General features: G+C 32.7%; 2 protein-coding genes across 2 annotated transcripts; one reads left to right on the top strand and one right to left on the bottom strand.

Moving 5' to 3' along the window:
• Positions 1-4,683: 4,683 nt before the first annotated feature.
• On the top strand, positions 4,684-12,503 carry LOC119830668 (protein xmas-2-like). Its single transcript, XM_038353744.1, has 10 exons — positions 4,684-4,976; positions 5,054-5,263; positions 5,463-5,575; positions 5,814-5,910; positions 6,848-7,000; positions 7,330-7,447; positions 7,630-7,812; positions 7,927-8,014; positions 8,212-8,447; positions 8,606-12,503. Exons 1-10 carry the CDS (start codon positions 4,894-4,896, stop codon positions 12,434-12,436), a joined length of 5,112 nt encoding a protein of 1,703 aa, XP_038209672.1. The 5' UTR covers positions 4,684-4,893; the 3' UTR covers positions 12,437-12,503.
• Positions 12,504-13,206: 703 nt separating this feature from the next.
• On the bottom strand, positions 13,207-14,157 carry LOC119830669 (zinc finger HIT domain-containing protein 3). The gene is made up of 3 exons (XM_038353745.1): positions 13,944-14,157; positions 13,694-13,836; positions 13,207-13,416 (listed from the first exon to the last, which is right to left on the bottom strand). Exons 1-3 carry the CDS (start codon positions 14,012-14,014, stop codon positions 13,244-13,246), a joined length of 387 nt encoding a protein of 128 aa, XP_038209673.1. The 5' UTR covers positions 14,015-14,157; the 3' UTR covers positions 13,207-13,243.
• Between the last annotated feature and the right edge of the window lie 515 nt (positions 14,158-14,672).

Below are 14,672 nucleotides of genomic sequence, written 5' to 3'. Positions count from 1 at the left end.
ATGAAAGTTGGCTTATTTAGAGGTATTAGTTAGGTAGTTTTAGTTCTCAATGAAAATCGTGACTTGATCGAAGGCGATCGATAATGATATTAGGCATATCAGTATTTCTTAAGCTTTTATTTTTTTTTTATCAGCACATAAATTAAAAATATACCTATCTCTTTATAGTTTATGCTTTATACGTACAATGTATATAATAGCAGATATTTACTACACAGTTCAGAATGAGAAGCCGCCAAGTTATATTTTAAATTGTACTTCTATTTGGGGCTACACAGGCCGTATCCTATTCCCTAACCTTTCTATCCATTTTCTTCATTCATTCCATTAATCCTTTTCTTATTCCTAATCCAGTAAAGTTTTATTTGGTCCACAAATACAATAATTTAATGAGTTTATCTTATGTGATCAGGATCACCAGGGTTTAATAATTTCCTTACTCAGTATAACAGCAAGTGAGAAGATTTACTTGGTTCTTTCATTAAAGCGTGTTTTTTAGTTTTTAAAACAAATTTATTTCAGTAAGTATTCAAGTTGTTTTTAATAGCTTCTTTGATTATTATTATCTGTGTTGTTGTACAACGATAAAATACAATATACAATGTAACTGTATGTGTTAAATTTCTTTAGAAAATAAAAACTATATTATAGTATATATATATATATAGTAAGCTAAAAATCGTCCAAAAACCTTACTCTTCAATAGAATACATTTTCTTATACGTACTAACTCTTATAAGTATAAGATACTTTTATTCCTAGTAACATTTTATGTATCTAAGGAGCTTTTACAAATTTAAATATAACCTAAGTTAGAATTGTCTTTTTATGATTCCATAGGAGCTATTTAAGTTGCTTTATAGAGCATTCAGTTGTCCCTTTTTTGTTAGCTCATCACAAAAACGCCATTAAGCCCGGCCCGTGACAATGTTATAGATAGTTCGCATACCAGTGTTTTATGATCCGGCAGAATATTCTGGCATCAATCCAATAGTGCATTTTTGCTAGCGGACCGGTTACCGAAAGTTGCGCGGGCGCATAACGGAGTCTCGGCGAGAGGCGCGGGATCGCGATCGGCGATCCGTGGGAAGAGCGAGATCCGGCTGTGCCAGTTGCCACTTGCGCCACGCCTTTCACCGCGCAAGGTCGCTTCGCGGCCGCGCCACTTTCTTTTATATAACCGCTTACTGATCGCGGACGGAATGTGACACCCGAATTTATGTGATGACGTCACGCCAAGGTGATTCACCTCGAGCTCACTAACAAGCCCAGTGACTCCTGTCACGGCTTATCGTGGCCATATGGGTTCTGCTGAATAGCTGAATTACACCTTTTGGTTTTAATGATCTTTTCATATTGTATTTCCATTCTCTACAGAGATGTATTTTAATTGCCATTTTATCAAAATCAGCATTAAAAATAACAAAAATAACTTGAATGACGAATCAAAGGACAAGGTATTTATGTAGTTCGTTAGCAATAGAAATTTCAACTTAAATTTTTGGAAATTTCCATTCATAAATTAATTTTTCCTTTGATAACTAAGTACACAAGAACGTTTAATTGTAGTATAACTTTTATTAAAAAAATTGTAATCGTATAATTATATAATCACTGTTAATTGTAACTTATTAAAGTCATAGAAACTATTCAAACAGACCGAATTGAATTACCTGTCGTTTCGATCAAATTTAATCACGTATCTATTGAATTAGGAATAAAAGGCGTGACTGTATCTAATCGATATTGCCAAAAAGCCGGATGGCGGTCCGACATTAGAAAGTGACGGAGGCACATCCGCAACGTACCGGAACTGAGATTTTGCGCGCCGGAATTCGATTGCATCATCGTTGAATTGTCGACTCAATGTCTCAAATTAGTTGCTATGTTACTTTATATATCAAGTTACGTTTGTGAATGGAAAGTAGACATTTGGATATAACTATAAAAGTTATATCACACTAACTGCGCCGCGCGGTTTCCCCCGCTAACGAACCCACGGGTCTATCTCGTGTCTTTGTGTCATGTTTATTCTGTATAATTCTGCTGTCTCAGCTATGTTATTGTAAAGTATCCTTAAAATCCATTCAGTAGTTTTCACCTGAAATAGTAACAAACATCCATCCATCCATACTCACAAACTTTCGTTTTTAAGCTGCATCAAGTTGCAGTTTAAAAACTCATCCTTATATAATATAAAACATAGTTATATGAGCTATCCATACTAATATTATAAATGCGCAAGTAACTTTGTCTGTCTGTTACTTAATCACGCCTAAACCACTGATATATGAATACCCAAGAAAGGATACATAGGCTACTTTTTATCGCGAATAAAGGGTAGAAGAGGTTGAAATATGGGATGAAAGTTTTTATGAAAGTTCGTTATTGTAAAATAGATTTTGATGAAATTTGGTATGAAGATGGAGCTCAACTTGGGAAAGGACCTACCATGCTTTTTAGAAGATTCAGTTTTAGGTTCAGACCTTGGGAAAGACCATAGGCTACTCCTTACCATGTCGCGGGATATAACCGAATTCAACGCGGGAGAAGCTGCGGGCGGAAAGCTTGTATAAAAATAAAGCGATCACAATTGGACAACAAGAGAACAACAAGGAATTTGAACTCTTTTGAATATAAATTTCGGGCTCCTCCATCGTCCAAATAATTTCAGCGTTTCTCTTGATATTCGATACATGGACCTAACATAGGAGTTTTGCGAATTGTTGTTTATATTTAAGTTGGGGTATCGAATCAACACAGCTTTTATGAGAGATAATTATAATGTTCACTTCTAAATAACAAAATAATATAAAAATATTCTGAGCAGGAATACCAAAACTTTTTCATTTTGAGCTCTTATTTCATCATCATCAGCCCATATGTGTTCCCACTGCTGGGACACAGACCTCCTATGAGGGTTTAGGCTATAATCCACCACGCTGGCCAAGTGCGGGTTGGCAGATGTCACAATATGTCGTCGAACTTTCGATTCTTGGACATGCCGGTTTCCTCACGATGTTTTCCTTCACCGTTTTAAGCAGTGGTGATGTTATCCACATGTGCAGATAAATTGAAAATTCATTTATTTCCTGCACGCTCGCCCGGTCTCGAACCCCGACTTAACGATTTTAAAGTCCGAGGTTCTCACCACTGAGCCACCACTGCTTATTTACCTTCATAATATCATAACATAATATATGTATTTATTCGATAAATAAACAAACTTAGCGTACCTATTATTCCTGACTCAGACTTAGAAAATTTATAGGATGATGCAATTGAAAGTGGTTTAAATAATCAATACAAATATACAAAATTCAAAATTATGCAAAAACACAAAACGTTTTCTTGTACACTTTAAAGTTAATTCCGATTAGCAATCTTGCGGCGCTATACAAATCTAAGGTTAGAGTTAGAAAACATATACTACGTAGTATATCTAGTATAGTATTATGTTTTATGTGATAGTATATTACTTTGTGAGGCACCATAGCTCTCTAAACTCATGCGACAGTGTTAAAACGCGTAGCATTACTTTGCATTTACTGCTGACTTTTGATTGTTCCCTTACCTATGAGGTAGATAATTTCGGGGTTGTTCTGATTAAGAACTTTTTGTGTACCTATCTAAATAATACCTACACCAGTGCAGATAACTTGTGAAACATAAATTATGGTAGAATGAAAGCAACCGGAAAATGTAGAGAAATAACTAGATTTGAATTAGGCTAATATTTGATAGTCAGAAATTTTTGTAAAAGATCAAAAATCAAAACCTATCTAAAATTTGACACACTGCTTCCTGAAAAGAGTGCCACCAATCATGCCACCAACTTATTTTTGAAATGACAAAAGAAAGTAATAATAATAAATATGCTGAGTTTCGATGTTGTTTCTTCAAATGGATTTAATCTTTCAAAATTTTAATAGATTCTGTAAGTGATGCCCCCAAATAAAATAGTGATAAATAATAGCAAGTGAGTGTGTGAGTGAGTTCATGGCACTGAAATGTATAGTAGAGGCACTGAAATATTTTATAGATTTTAATAACCACAACCTGCACAGATATTATAATAATATAATAATTATTCCTACGGAGTCTGTGGTAAATGGCACAGGATATACCCATTTAATTTTTAGTTTTATAGCATTGAATGCTTTATAAATGAGAAATTTTGAAAGAATAGAAAAAATTTGATCACGAGGCAGGATTCGAACCTGCGTATCTTGCCTAACCGTAGCAACGCCTAGCCTCTCGGCCACCCGTGATCCTGCCACAGTAATCGAATTTCTTCTACTCTTTCGGTTTCATGTGCCATGTGTGTGGTTTCATAAAAATTAAATTTAACAAAGGCCGCGTTCCATCGATACAATATTGTAATCATTGAAATAATGTTTCGTATTGGTTGTGATGGTTCTTAATCATCTCAATAGATGGCGCGGGGTGCCCCTTAGGCACATGAAACCGAAAGAGTAGAAGAAATTCGATTACTGTGGCAGGATCACGGGTGGCCGAGAGGCTAGGCGTTGCTACGGTTAGGCAAGATACGCAGGTTCGAATCCTGCCTCGTGATCAAATTTTTTCTATTCTTTCAAAATTTCTCAGGATATACCCATGTACAGTGTATAATCTATGGGATACACCATAGATAAAACCAGAAATTGACAAGTGATTGACAACGCTTTGGGCTTTGACAGACAACGGATTTTATTTTGTAAATGAAGCGTAATTTTTAAAAATATTTTCTCATACTTATTGTTAGAAAACGGGATTATTTAGATATTTTGTATTATAAATACCATTAGGCATCGTAATTGTATGTCACATGTATAACTTATTTAAAATTGTTTATGAATAAGGTTAGAACGACATTGAAATAATTTGGTAAACATGGAGCAGGATATATCTTCGAATACTAATAATAAATCAGAAGAAACAATAAATAAAGACGATGACAAGAAACCATCAGTTACGTAAGTCTACAACCTATTTAAGATTATTCAGAAACAAAAAATGTGTACATTATTTACCTATGTACTTACATTTCAAGGTGTTCCAATGTACCTGAAGGCTTATTTGACACATCTGCAGCCAAAAAACACTTTAGTAAGTTTGGTCGAGTGCATAGGATAAGACTTCTTCCCAAAAAACAAATGTGTGTGGTAGAATATGAACAGCCAAGCTCAATTCAGAGAGCATTATTAAATGCAGGTGCCTATGATGGCTTCATGTTTGACGTCACTCGGACTAAAGCACGAACGTAAGCATAATTTAGTCAACAATTTTTATAACACTGTTTGTATTGGTTACTAATAATAATAATAAAATATTTAATAATTGTATAGTGAGGGTAGACTGAAACTTAACCCCACAAACTTAGCATTTTGCAAAGATTGTGTATGTAATTAGCATACAAGTTATTTAATTATGATAAGAAGAGTTGTTTATGTTGATTGTAGTAGAAGAAGAAGCAAGAAGGAGGATGATCCTGATTGGGTACCAGATTCTGATGTAGAAGAGGAATTATCTGCCATGGGAGGAATTTCCACATACAGAATACCAAGGCAAAAAGGTTAGGTTTATAAATGAAGTTTATTTTTCATTTCGGTTTAATTAAATTTTTGTAATGTTTGAAGAACAGGAAATGTACTTTTGTTTTCAATTTTCAAATTGAAAAATAGTGATATGTTATTAAATTTGTGCATTAACAAGTCTTTGTCAAGTGATTTATGTTGCTTTATAAGTAAAGATAAATATGTTTTAATATAATACTCGCTTCCACAAATGATCCAACTATTTATTTATTTCAGCCATGGAAATTGATGCACCAAGTAAAGTGACTCGACTCAAAAAACAACCTTTTATAAGAAAAAAAGATGAGAAACAAATTAAACCTACACCAGTGCAGTAAGTTATTTGATTATTGTGAGAAAAATCATTGGGCATTTAAGTTCAAGTGTTTGACCTGACATTATGCAAACAAATTTGGACAATTCCTGCTAAACTAATTATCCTTGTAACACAATAGGGATGGTCATAATCTTGTACTATGTAAGAGTCTTAATCAAGAGAGTTTAAGAGTTGAAATTTCAGTTTTATAGCATTGAATTGCTTTACAAATATGGCTTGACCAAATAATGCGGGTTCTAATACCCTATCATGATAAAATTTTTTCTATTATTTAAAAAATTTTCAAAGTTAAAGAGTGATACAGAGCAGACGAGAAATGTTATATATAACATATCTATGTGGTAAGAGACGTCTAGACAACTCTAGACAACTAGCTGCGCCCTGCGGTTACACACGCGTAAGTCCGTATCCCATAGGAATATCGGAATAAAAAGTTCCCTATATGTTATTCCAGTTGTCTAGCTGTCTACGTACCAAATTTCATTGCAATCGGTTCAGTAGATTTTGCGTGAAAGAGCAACAAACACACACACATCCTTACACACTTTCGCATTTATAATATTAGTAGGATAAGCCTCATTATTCAACATTGGTTATTCATATGGAAATAAAAATTTATTCTACATGTACATTCTTATTCAGCTGGACCAAAATTAATTGATTGCTGGTGTATATGCAGTTATTTCTTGGTGCCTGGCCCATAGCACATAAAACATATAGAAACATGAATAGATTTTTGTAAAATGTTAAATATATGTCTTCTCCCATCAACTAGAAGAATAATTCTTATGTATATTGAAAATTAAGACTTAAGTTCTATAATATAAAAAACATTTGGTATATAATATTGTGTGTAAGTTAGGTAGACTATAATATAATTGGTCAGGAATTTTGTGTTTTAGTGTAGTAATTTATTAACAAATCGTAATTTCAGGCCACCCCCAGTGAGTGGCAGAGAGTCACCAGTGATTGTAACTGCACAAACCACTTTGAGTACTACAGAAGCAGCGTTGGAGATTCATCAACTACGGTCTAAAGTATCTCTAACACCTGATGAAAAATGGAGGATATTAGATGCTCGGGACAGGTGGGTTACTTGTTTTGTTGTTTTTTAATTATCATATTAAGTGGTCACCACCGCCCATAAACACTTGCATACACTTGTTCATGATTATTTGTCTTTTGTATTGAATTATGTGAAGCAAAAACTTAGGAATCCTTTCCTCTATGAAATGGTGAATGGAGGAGTATGGAATTTGTAAGACTGATAGTTAATGTAGGAAGAAGTGTAGAATGCTGTTATTTTTCTTGTTCTTTTATTTGTTGTTTTCTTTAATCATTCTGCATAAATATACATAAGTATTTTTATAAATTATGTTTTAAAAGAAAGTAAAATTTTGTATTTTATTGGTACAGAATACTCAGATCTTGGGGTGGTGCTGGCTCAAGGGTTAAAGCGGGTGGTGCTACTATCGGGACATGTCCTGACATGTGTCCAGAGAAGGAATTGTTGCACAGACAAGCTGAACACCAGGTTTGTCATCACAAAATAAATACAATTACAAATTTTTAAACGATACATCAATATCAACAGTAATATAAGTTACAACACAAAGCTTAGTAACATTAAGTAGTTAGAGTTTCTTTTAGGATATTTTAGTAATAATCACATCGGGATAATTCACCTAATACCTATAAATTTATTCATCCTTGCAGGTGATGACACTAGAAACAATAGCAGATTCTGATGGGCTGTTGGAGCCTTGGCGAGCAGTCAAACAATACAGTAGGAGTTCAGCTGACCAGGAGATACCAATGTGCTATGAATTGCGACCTGCTTCAGTGCTAATGCGGACTTGTGCCTATTTATTACACGAAATTGCTGATACTACACGACAGGTAAACTATTTTGAATTTAGTGGAATTAATATGTGTTTAAATTCCATTAATTTGACTTAAATGTTTAACTACATATACTATTTGTATTCTTTTCTTTTATTTTTCTGTTCACAGGTGGGCCTTGCTGATTGGTTTCATTTCATGTGGGATAGACTGAGAGGCATTCGTAAAGATATAACACAGCAGGCTCTGTGTTGTGCAGGTAATTCTAACAAACATGTTTTGCTCAATATATGAATATTCATTAGCATTCAATTCGAGAATAAAATTTCCAAAATAAGAAACAAATATCATATTCTTCTCATCATTATGTATACCATATGTACATCGTGTTTATTGGCACTCTATTTAGATATTAGATTATATTAAAAAACTAGCTTAATATATTTTATTTTCCAGATACAATACATCTCGTAGAAATGTGTGCAAGATTCCATGCTCACTGTGCGGCCCGTTTGGCGGATCTTGAACACACGCAATTTGATCAAAAGTTGAACACAGACAATCTAACCAAATGTCTGCAAACTCTGAAGCACATGTATTCTGATGTTAGTCCAGAGCAAAAACCAAGAGAAGCAGAGTTTAGGGGATATATAGCACTACTTAATCTTGGTGATGCTAATTTTTGGTGGGAGGTACGAATCGACCATAACAGTTATTATATTGTTAAATTTTATTAGGAATTGTAATAGGATATTGTACGAGTAAAAGTACATTCGCTATAAATTGTTTATACTTTTTTCTTGTTAATTATCATTTCTGTTGATCTGTAATTGTCTTTTTTTTATTTCAGATTAAACAACTACCCAATGAGATACAAAAATCAGAACCTATAATTTTCGCCGTGAAGGTGTTTACAGCGCTAGACAACAATAATTACGTACGTTTTTTCCGCCTAGTTCGCGATGAAGCAACTTACCTTCAAGCATGTGTACTTTTGCGTTATTTCAATGATGTAAGAGCCCGAGCTCTGGCTAGAATAGTCAAAGCATATGCACCAAGAGGAGGTTCAAAATATCCCGCCAATGATCTGATGAATTCCCTTGCGTTTGAATCAATTGACAGTATGAAGTCTTTTGTTAATCATTACGGCTTACGTTTCTCAAAAAATGACTTTGAACTCACTTTAATTTTAGACCGCAACCAATTCATTGAAGATAGTGATCCTTATCCTATAGCTAGAGCTCTCAATCTTATTGAATCGAAGCAACAAAAATCCGTAGCAGAAATTATATCTGGCAGTACCTTACCAAAATACGATTATAAAAATCACGCCTTACATACTAGTTTTAATCCAGATGGCAGATTAAAAGAATCCTCATTGATAGCTGAGGATCTTGGTTACAACACTAGAAATGATAGTAATAAAGATATAACATCTTTAAGAATGGAATTACAAAGGCTTAATAACAATAAAAGTGGAAAAGGTGTGTTCATTATCGATAAAGAATTAGAAAATAAAAAAAGTATTTCTACCAAATCCGAGTCACCAAAACCGTCTGTTTTCGTTCCAACTAATAAAACTAATGGCGAAAAAACGTATTCTTTTCAACCAGGTATTCCTATCGAATTGCCAGAAGTAATCAAGGCATCGCCAGAAAAACTAATTGACAATAATGTTAAAAGCGCATTTAGGTTTTCTGAGCCACAGAACACCGAGACAGCTAGTAAATCAAACTTATTTTTGTCTTCCATTAATAAAAATGTATGTAGTACCAGTTTTGTGCCTAATAATAATAATAAAGGTTTTGAAACGGTACATAAAGCAACTCCACAAAATATCTTTAAATCTAATCAAAATGATACTGTTTTTAAAAAACCATTAGGAGGTTCAGTGTTTTCTCAACCTGCATTGCCCCAAGAAAGCGAAGGTAAAACATTAAGCAAGAATCTGTTTGCCAATGCTAACACTAACGTTTTTGCTAAGAGAGATGATCTACCAAACAGAAACATTTTTGCAAACACGCAGAGTTCCAGATTATTCAGCAAACCTGCAGACGCAAATACCAATATATTTGCCAAGACTATAGCCGAAAATAAGTCAAGTGATCCATCAAATGTATTTCGGACTTTCGCAAATTCAACCAATGATACAAATATTTTTTCAAAAGGACTTGATAAACCTACTTCAGTATCAAACGGTGACACCGTAAAGTTATCTCCAGGGACTTTATTTAAACAGGCAAATGATCCATTCAGTACTCAAAACAAAACATTTTCTGTTTTTCAAAGTAAAACGGTAGCTGAAAATATATTTAACAAACCAAAGACAACACAGGCAAATGACATTTATGAGTTTCATGATAATGATTCAAGCAGCCAAAACGCAGATCAAATGCAACAACAATTGATTGAAAAACAAATACAGGAAGAAGTGCGCAAGGAACAGGAGAAAATACGAATTGAGGAAGAAAAACGAAAAGAGTCAGAGAGAAAACAGGACGAATTAAGACGGGAAGAAGAGATACGTAAACAAGAAGAAGCAAGGCGTAAACAAGAAGAAACAAGGCGTAAACAAGAAGAGCTTAAAAAAATTGAAGAAATGCGTAAAAAAGAGGAACAAACGAAGCAGGAGGAACTTAGAAAAAAACTAGAAGAAGAACACCAAACAGAATTAAAAAGAAAAGCTTTAGAACAAGAAAAGATTTTTAAGGAAAAGGTAGAGAAAGAGTCTCGAGAAGTTCATGAAGAGCTTTTACAAGAAATAAGTACAGAATCCGTTGAAAGTCTTCTAAAAGAGGAAATGGAAAAATTTAAAAATCTTGTTGCAGATGCAAAGAAAATTACTGATGAAATACTCTCTGAACTGATAGAGGAAACATGTAATGCTGAACTAAGAGCTGAAATTTTCTGGACTAAGAAAGTTATGAAGAAATGGTTTCATATTTGGAGAAAACAAATAATTCGTAATTTTAAAAGACGACGTCTTCTTGAAGATACGCCAGTTTGGTTAACTGATAAGACACCACTGCAAGAAGCCAAGTCTTTAAGAAGGCTGTCTGAAAAGGTGGCGTTGGCTCAAATGAATGCTTTCCACAGGGGATATATATTTAGTGGGGAATTAAGAGAAATTCCTCCACCACAGCCCTTCAATATTGTTGACATAATTAGATCCCCACTTTTAAAACGTATGAAATACATCAATTATCCCTATGATAAATGCTTTTTCTGGAAAACTACAATCGTGTCGCCTGGTGCATCTAAATGGTTTTGTAAAAAAGTAAACATACAAAAGTGGTTACTTGATGCATTTGAACTAAAGGGAAGTGAAACAATGGAAAATTATATACACACAGAAAAACAGACATGGAACAATTTAATGGACTTTGCTACATCTATAACTTTAATAAATCAAGATAATCCGCACAATACTGGAGATGCTCTTGAAGGCACCAATGGAATCATATTTTACATGTGTAATGATGTATATGATATAAAGGGTGTAGAAAATATTTTAAATCAAAAATACCCCTACCATATGGTACCTATTGCTATTATAACGACACAAATAAATAATACGATATTTCAAAATGATCTTCAAATTAAATTAACCACATATGTCAAGACTAATATTATATCAGATTTTAGGATATTTGTAATTGATTCAGCAAATGTAGCAAATTCTCTAGACGTTTATACAAAAAGTGCACTTAAGTGGTTAGCTAAAAGATGCCCAAAACCGCCACCACTTGAAATTGATTCCTTGAAATCTATTTGTCAAAGATGTCTGGGAAATGAAATTTGGCATAGATTAAAGACAGCTACTGATACTCGAACACAAGATGTAATGAATGACATTCAAATGCTAGTACAATATTATAATATTGCTGTTGATAAATTGATCAATATCATTACAGATGAGGATCTATTCAATTATCCATCATTTCCTGTGGAATTTAAAGATTATTTAGATAGCACATCGCCATATCCTAAGCCATATGAATTTATTCCTAGTAATGTAAAACATACTGATAATATAAATGCTGTAAAAAATATTATGAATAACTTAAAACTGTGTGTTCCAACTTCTACACAGTCTCCAAAAAGCGTTCTTAACATGCAGGATCAAGTTCGTCAGTACTGTAATCAGATAGGTTGGTTTCAGAAACCAGAGTCGGTAAATTGTAATGTTGTGTCGCTTTTACCGCAAGAGTTCCATGATAATAATATACCATGTGATCAATTTATAGACTTTTTTGAACAATATAATGTAGTTGATATTGTCAATATAATTGTATATGATAAAATAAACATACTAAAAAATTTTGAAAATCGGTACGTCATTTATGATAAAACAGTTATGGATGACTACCATAATGTAAACTGGTTATATGATATTGACATTATAACTTCCTTAAAACATAAGACTGTTGAATATGAAGATAATTTGGATTATTACATAAAAGCGAAACGTCGTAAATTGAATGAATCTATAGAACTTCTACAATTGGAAGATAAGGATTATAATATGGTTGAAAAATCTATACAAGCTGCAGAAAGAAGTATATCTGAATGCAATAAACATAAAAATAGCGTAATAGAACTTGAAAAAGAACTTGATGAAAGAAAAAAGAAATCTGAAGAGTTGGAAAATGTACTAAGAGCAGCCCTAAATAACGTTTAGCCATAATAATTATGATCCTATTCTTTTTGATGTATTATTAGGTATTGTAATACATGGCAAATAATAAAATGAATGTTTTTTTTTTATGTACCTACTTAAGTTTTTTATTCACCTATCTTTATGGTTTAGATTTTAAGCTAAAGTAGCACCCAATATTAGTTGCTTAAACTACCATGCCTACGAATCTCAATGAAATGACGAAAATGAAAAAATTAAATCATATATCTACTTATTAATAGATTACAAAATGTGCTTTGCTTACTTTTACTTGAATACTAATACAAATGATTTCACATAAATATCAATCCATTATACCTACCCCTGCTAAAGTTATGTACATTTCAAAGCACAAACTAACAAAATTCTATTTATCTGTTTCAAAGAACCCAATCCTAAATTTTGCGTCATATACAACCATCTGAAAAACAGGAATTGAAAACTGAACAGAACAGTATTGAATATAAACCTAAAAGTAAGCATTGCTAAAAACATATTATATGCTTTTATTTATACAATAAACATTCATATAACATTCAAAAACAGACACATTTTAGAAAAATTGGTGTAAAATCAATCACAATATTAATAAATTGCATGTAGTAACGGGATCATATTTTCAGAGTAGGGTCTCCAATAATCTTAAATAGTTAATAACTACTATATCTTTGTGTGGCATTACACAAGTACCAAGATTGAATATAAATTGCAGGATTAGATGCCATAGATGATAGGAAATGGATAGAAATTAGGTTGATAAAACAAAATTGTTAGATTAAAAATAGAATTTTTATTGATAATTAAATTTAGTTAGTCCTCACACCTTTGAACAACATTAAGGCATGCATCAACAAATTCAGTAAATATAGGCTCCTGCATATATTTCTTCATTAAGATATCAGGTTGAGGACTTTTATCTAGCTCTTCTAAGATTTCTCTAACATGTGGATTTTCTAAACACTTTTTCAAATCCGTTGATTCCTCTGAAACAATAAGAATTAGAAAAACATGTATAAATAAAAATGAATTACTAAATGGGCTGTTAAGCAAGAACAGCTAGACCAATTGGGCCTTTTTTTTAATTTATGTAGAGAGAAACCTTATTGTGGTGAAGAGGTATGTACCTCTAGTGACTAATAAACTAGAATATAAAGTTTGAGGTAAGAATTTAATTAGGCTAGTAAATTATAAAAAATATTGAAATCTTTCATTCAATTTTTAGTTTCTATATAAATGTAATTGCTAATCAAGGTAATTTACCAAGCAATTTAAGTTTATCTACTGGAACTGTGTCTTCTGTAGGAAATTCGTAGTTAGGGATGGTCTCCTTTTGGGTTTCCTCTGGAATGCTGGGTGGTGAACAAGACGACTCTTTGTGGCGTTTGCAACAATTTACCGAACAACTGTAAAAGCAAACAGGGTAAAACATAACATATCTCCATAATAAAATGATAATATAACGGTTACTAATATATAAAAGTTTTAAATACACTAACTCTTTAATACTTACTAAGGTTGTCTACATGTGGGACATTTATACTTTGGTAAACTCCCACACTCGATACAGGTTGGAATTACCATTTTTTGGTATAATTTTTTATCTTGAAAAAATAAAAATTAATAAACAGCTAACACGTAAATAAACTTTTTATTTGTACGTAATTTCAGATAAATCAAAACAAACAACACACACTACTTCGGAGTTCAGACTGAAGCAATTGACAAATGACATAGGACAATTGACAATGACATTGACAATGAATAATAATTTATAATTGACAATTATATCTATGGCGCAGTCTTTCTAAATTCAGGTAGAATTAGGTTGACTTAACTAGGACGTTTTTTGACACGTATTGAGTGTCGAACTCCTTTATTATTTATCGAAGAGAAGGCAACGTCAAAAATGAAACAGAAGTTTCTAAATAGGTATTTTGCTGAAATAAATAGTTGAGGAGATATATCTTATCAAAAGTAACGATGTTGGCTAATTACAATTAAGAAAAGCCAGTAACGTGATATATTCTACTTTTACGAGATTACTCGCAAAATCAAATTTAATAAGTACGCCATAATCTTAAACTGTACCATAAATTTTTCTTTTGAACCGGAATCCCAAGTTTCAACTTTAGAACTGATCGAACGTACCACATAAATAAAAGATAAATAAAAGAGGTTAAAAATGTAAGGATATTAAGTTTCTGATTTGTAGAATAGAGCGTGTGTCGCAGCCTTTTTA

The sequence above is a fragment of the Zerene cesonia genome, chromosome 12 (genome assembly GCF_012273895.1).
Source record: "Zerene cesonia ecotype Mississippi chromosome 12, Zerene_cesonia_1.1, whole genome shotgun sequence".
Classification (NCBI taxonomy): Eukaryota; Metazoa; Arthropoda; class Insecta; order Lepidoptera; family Pieridae; genus Zerene; species Zerene cesonia.
The sequence above is the reverse complement of the archived record's forward strand: the minus strand, read 5'-3'. Positions and strand labels throughout refer to the sequence as shown.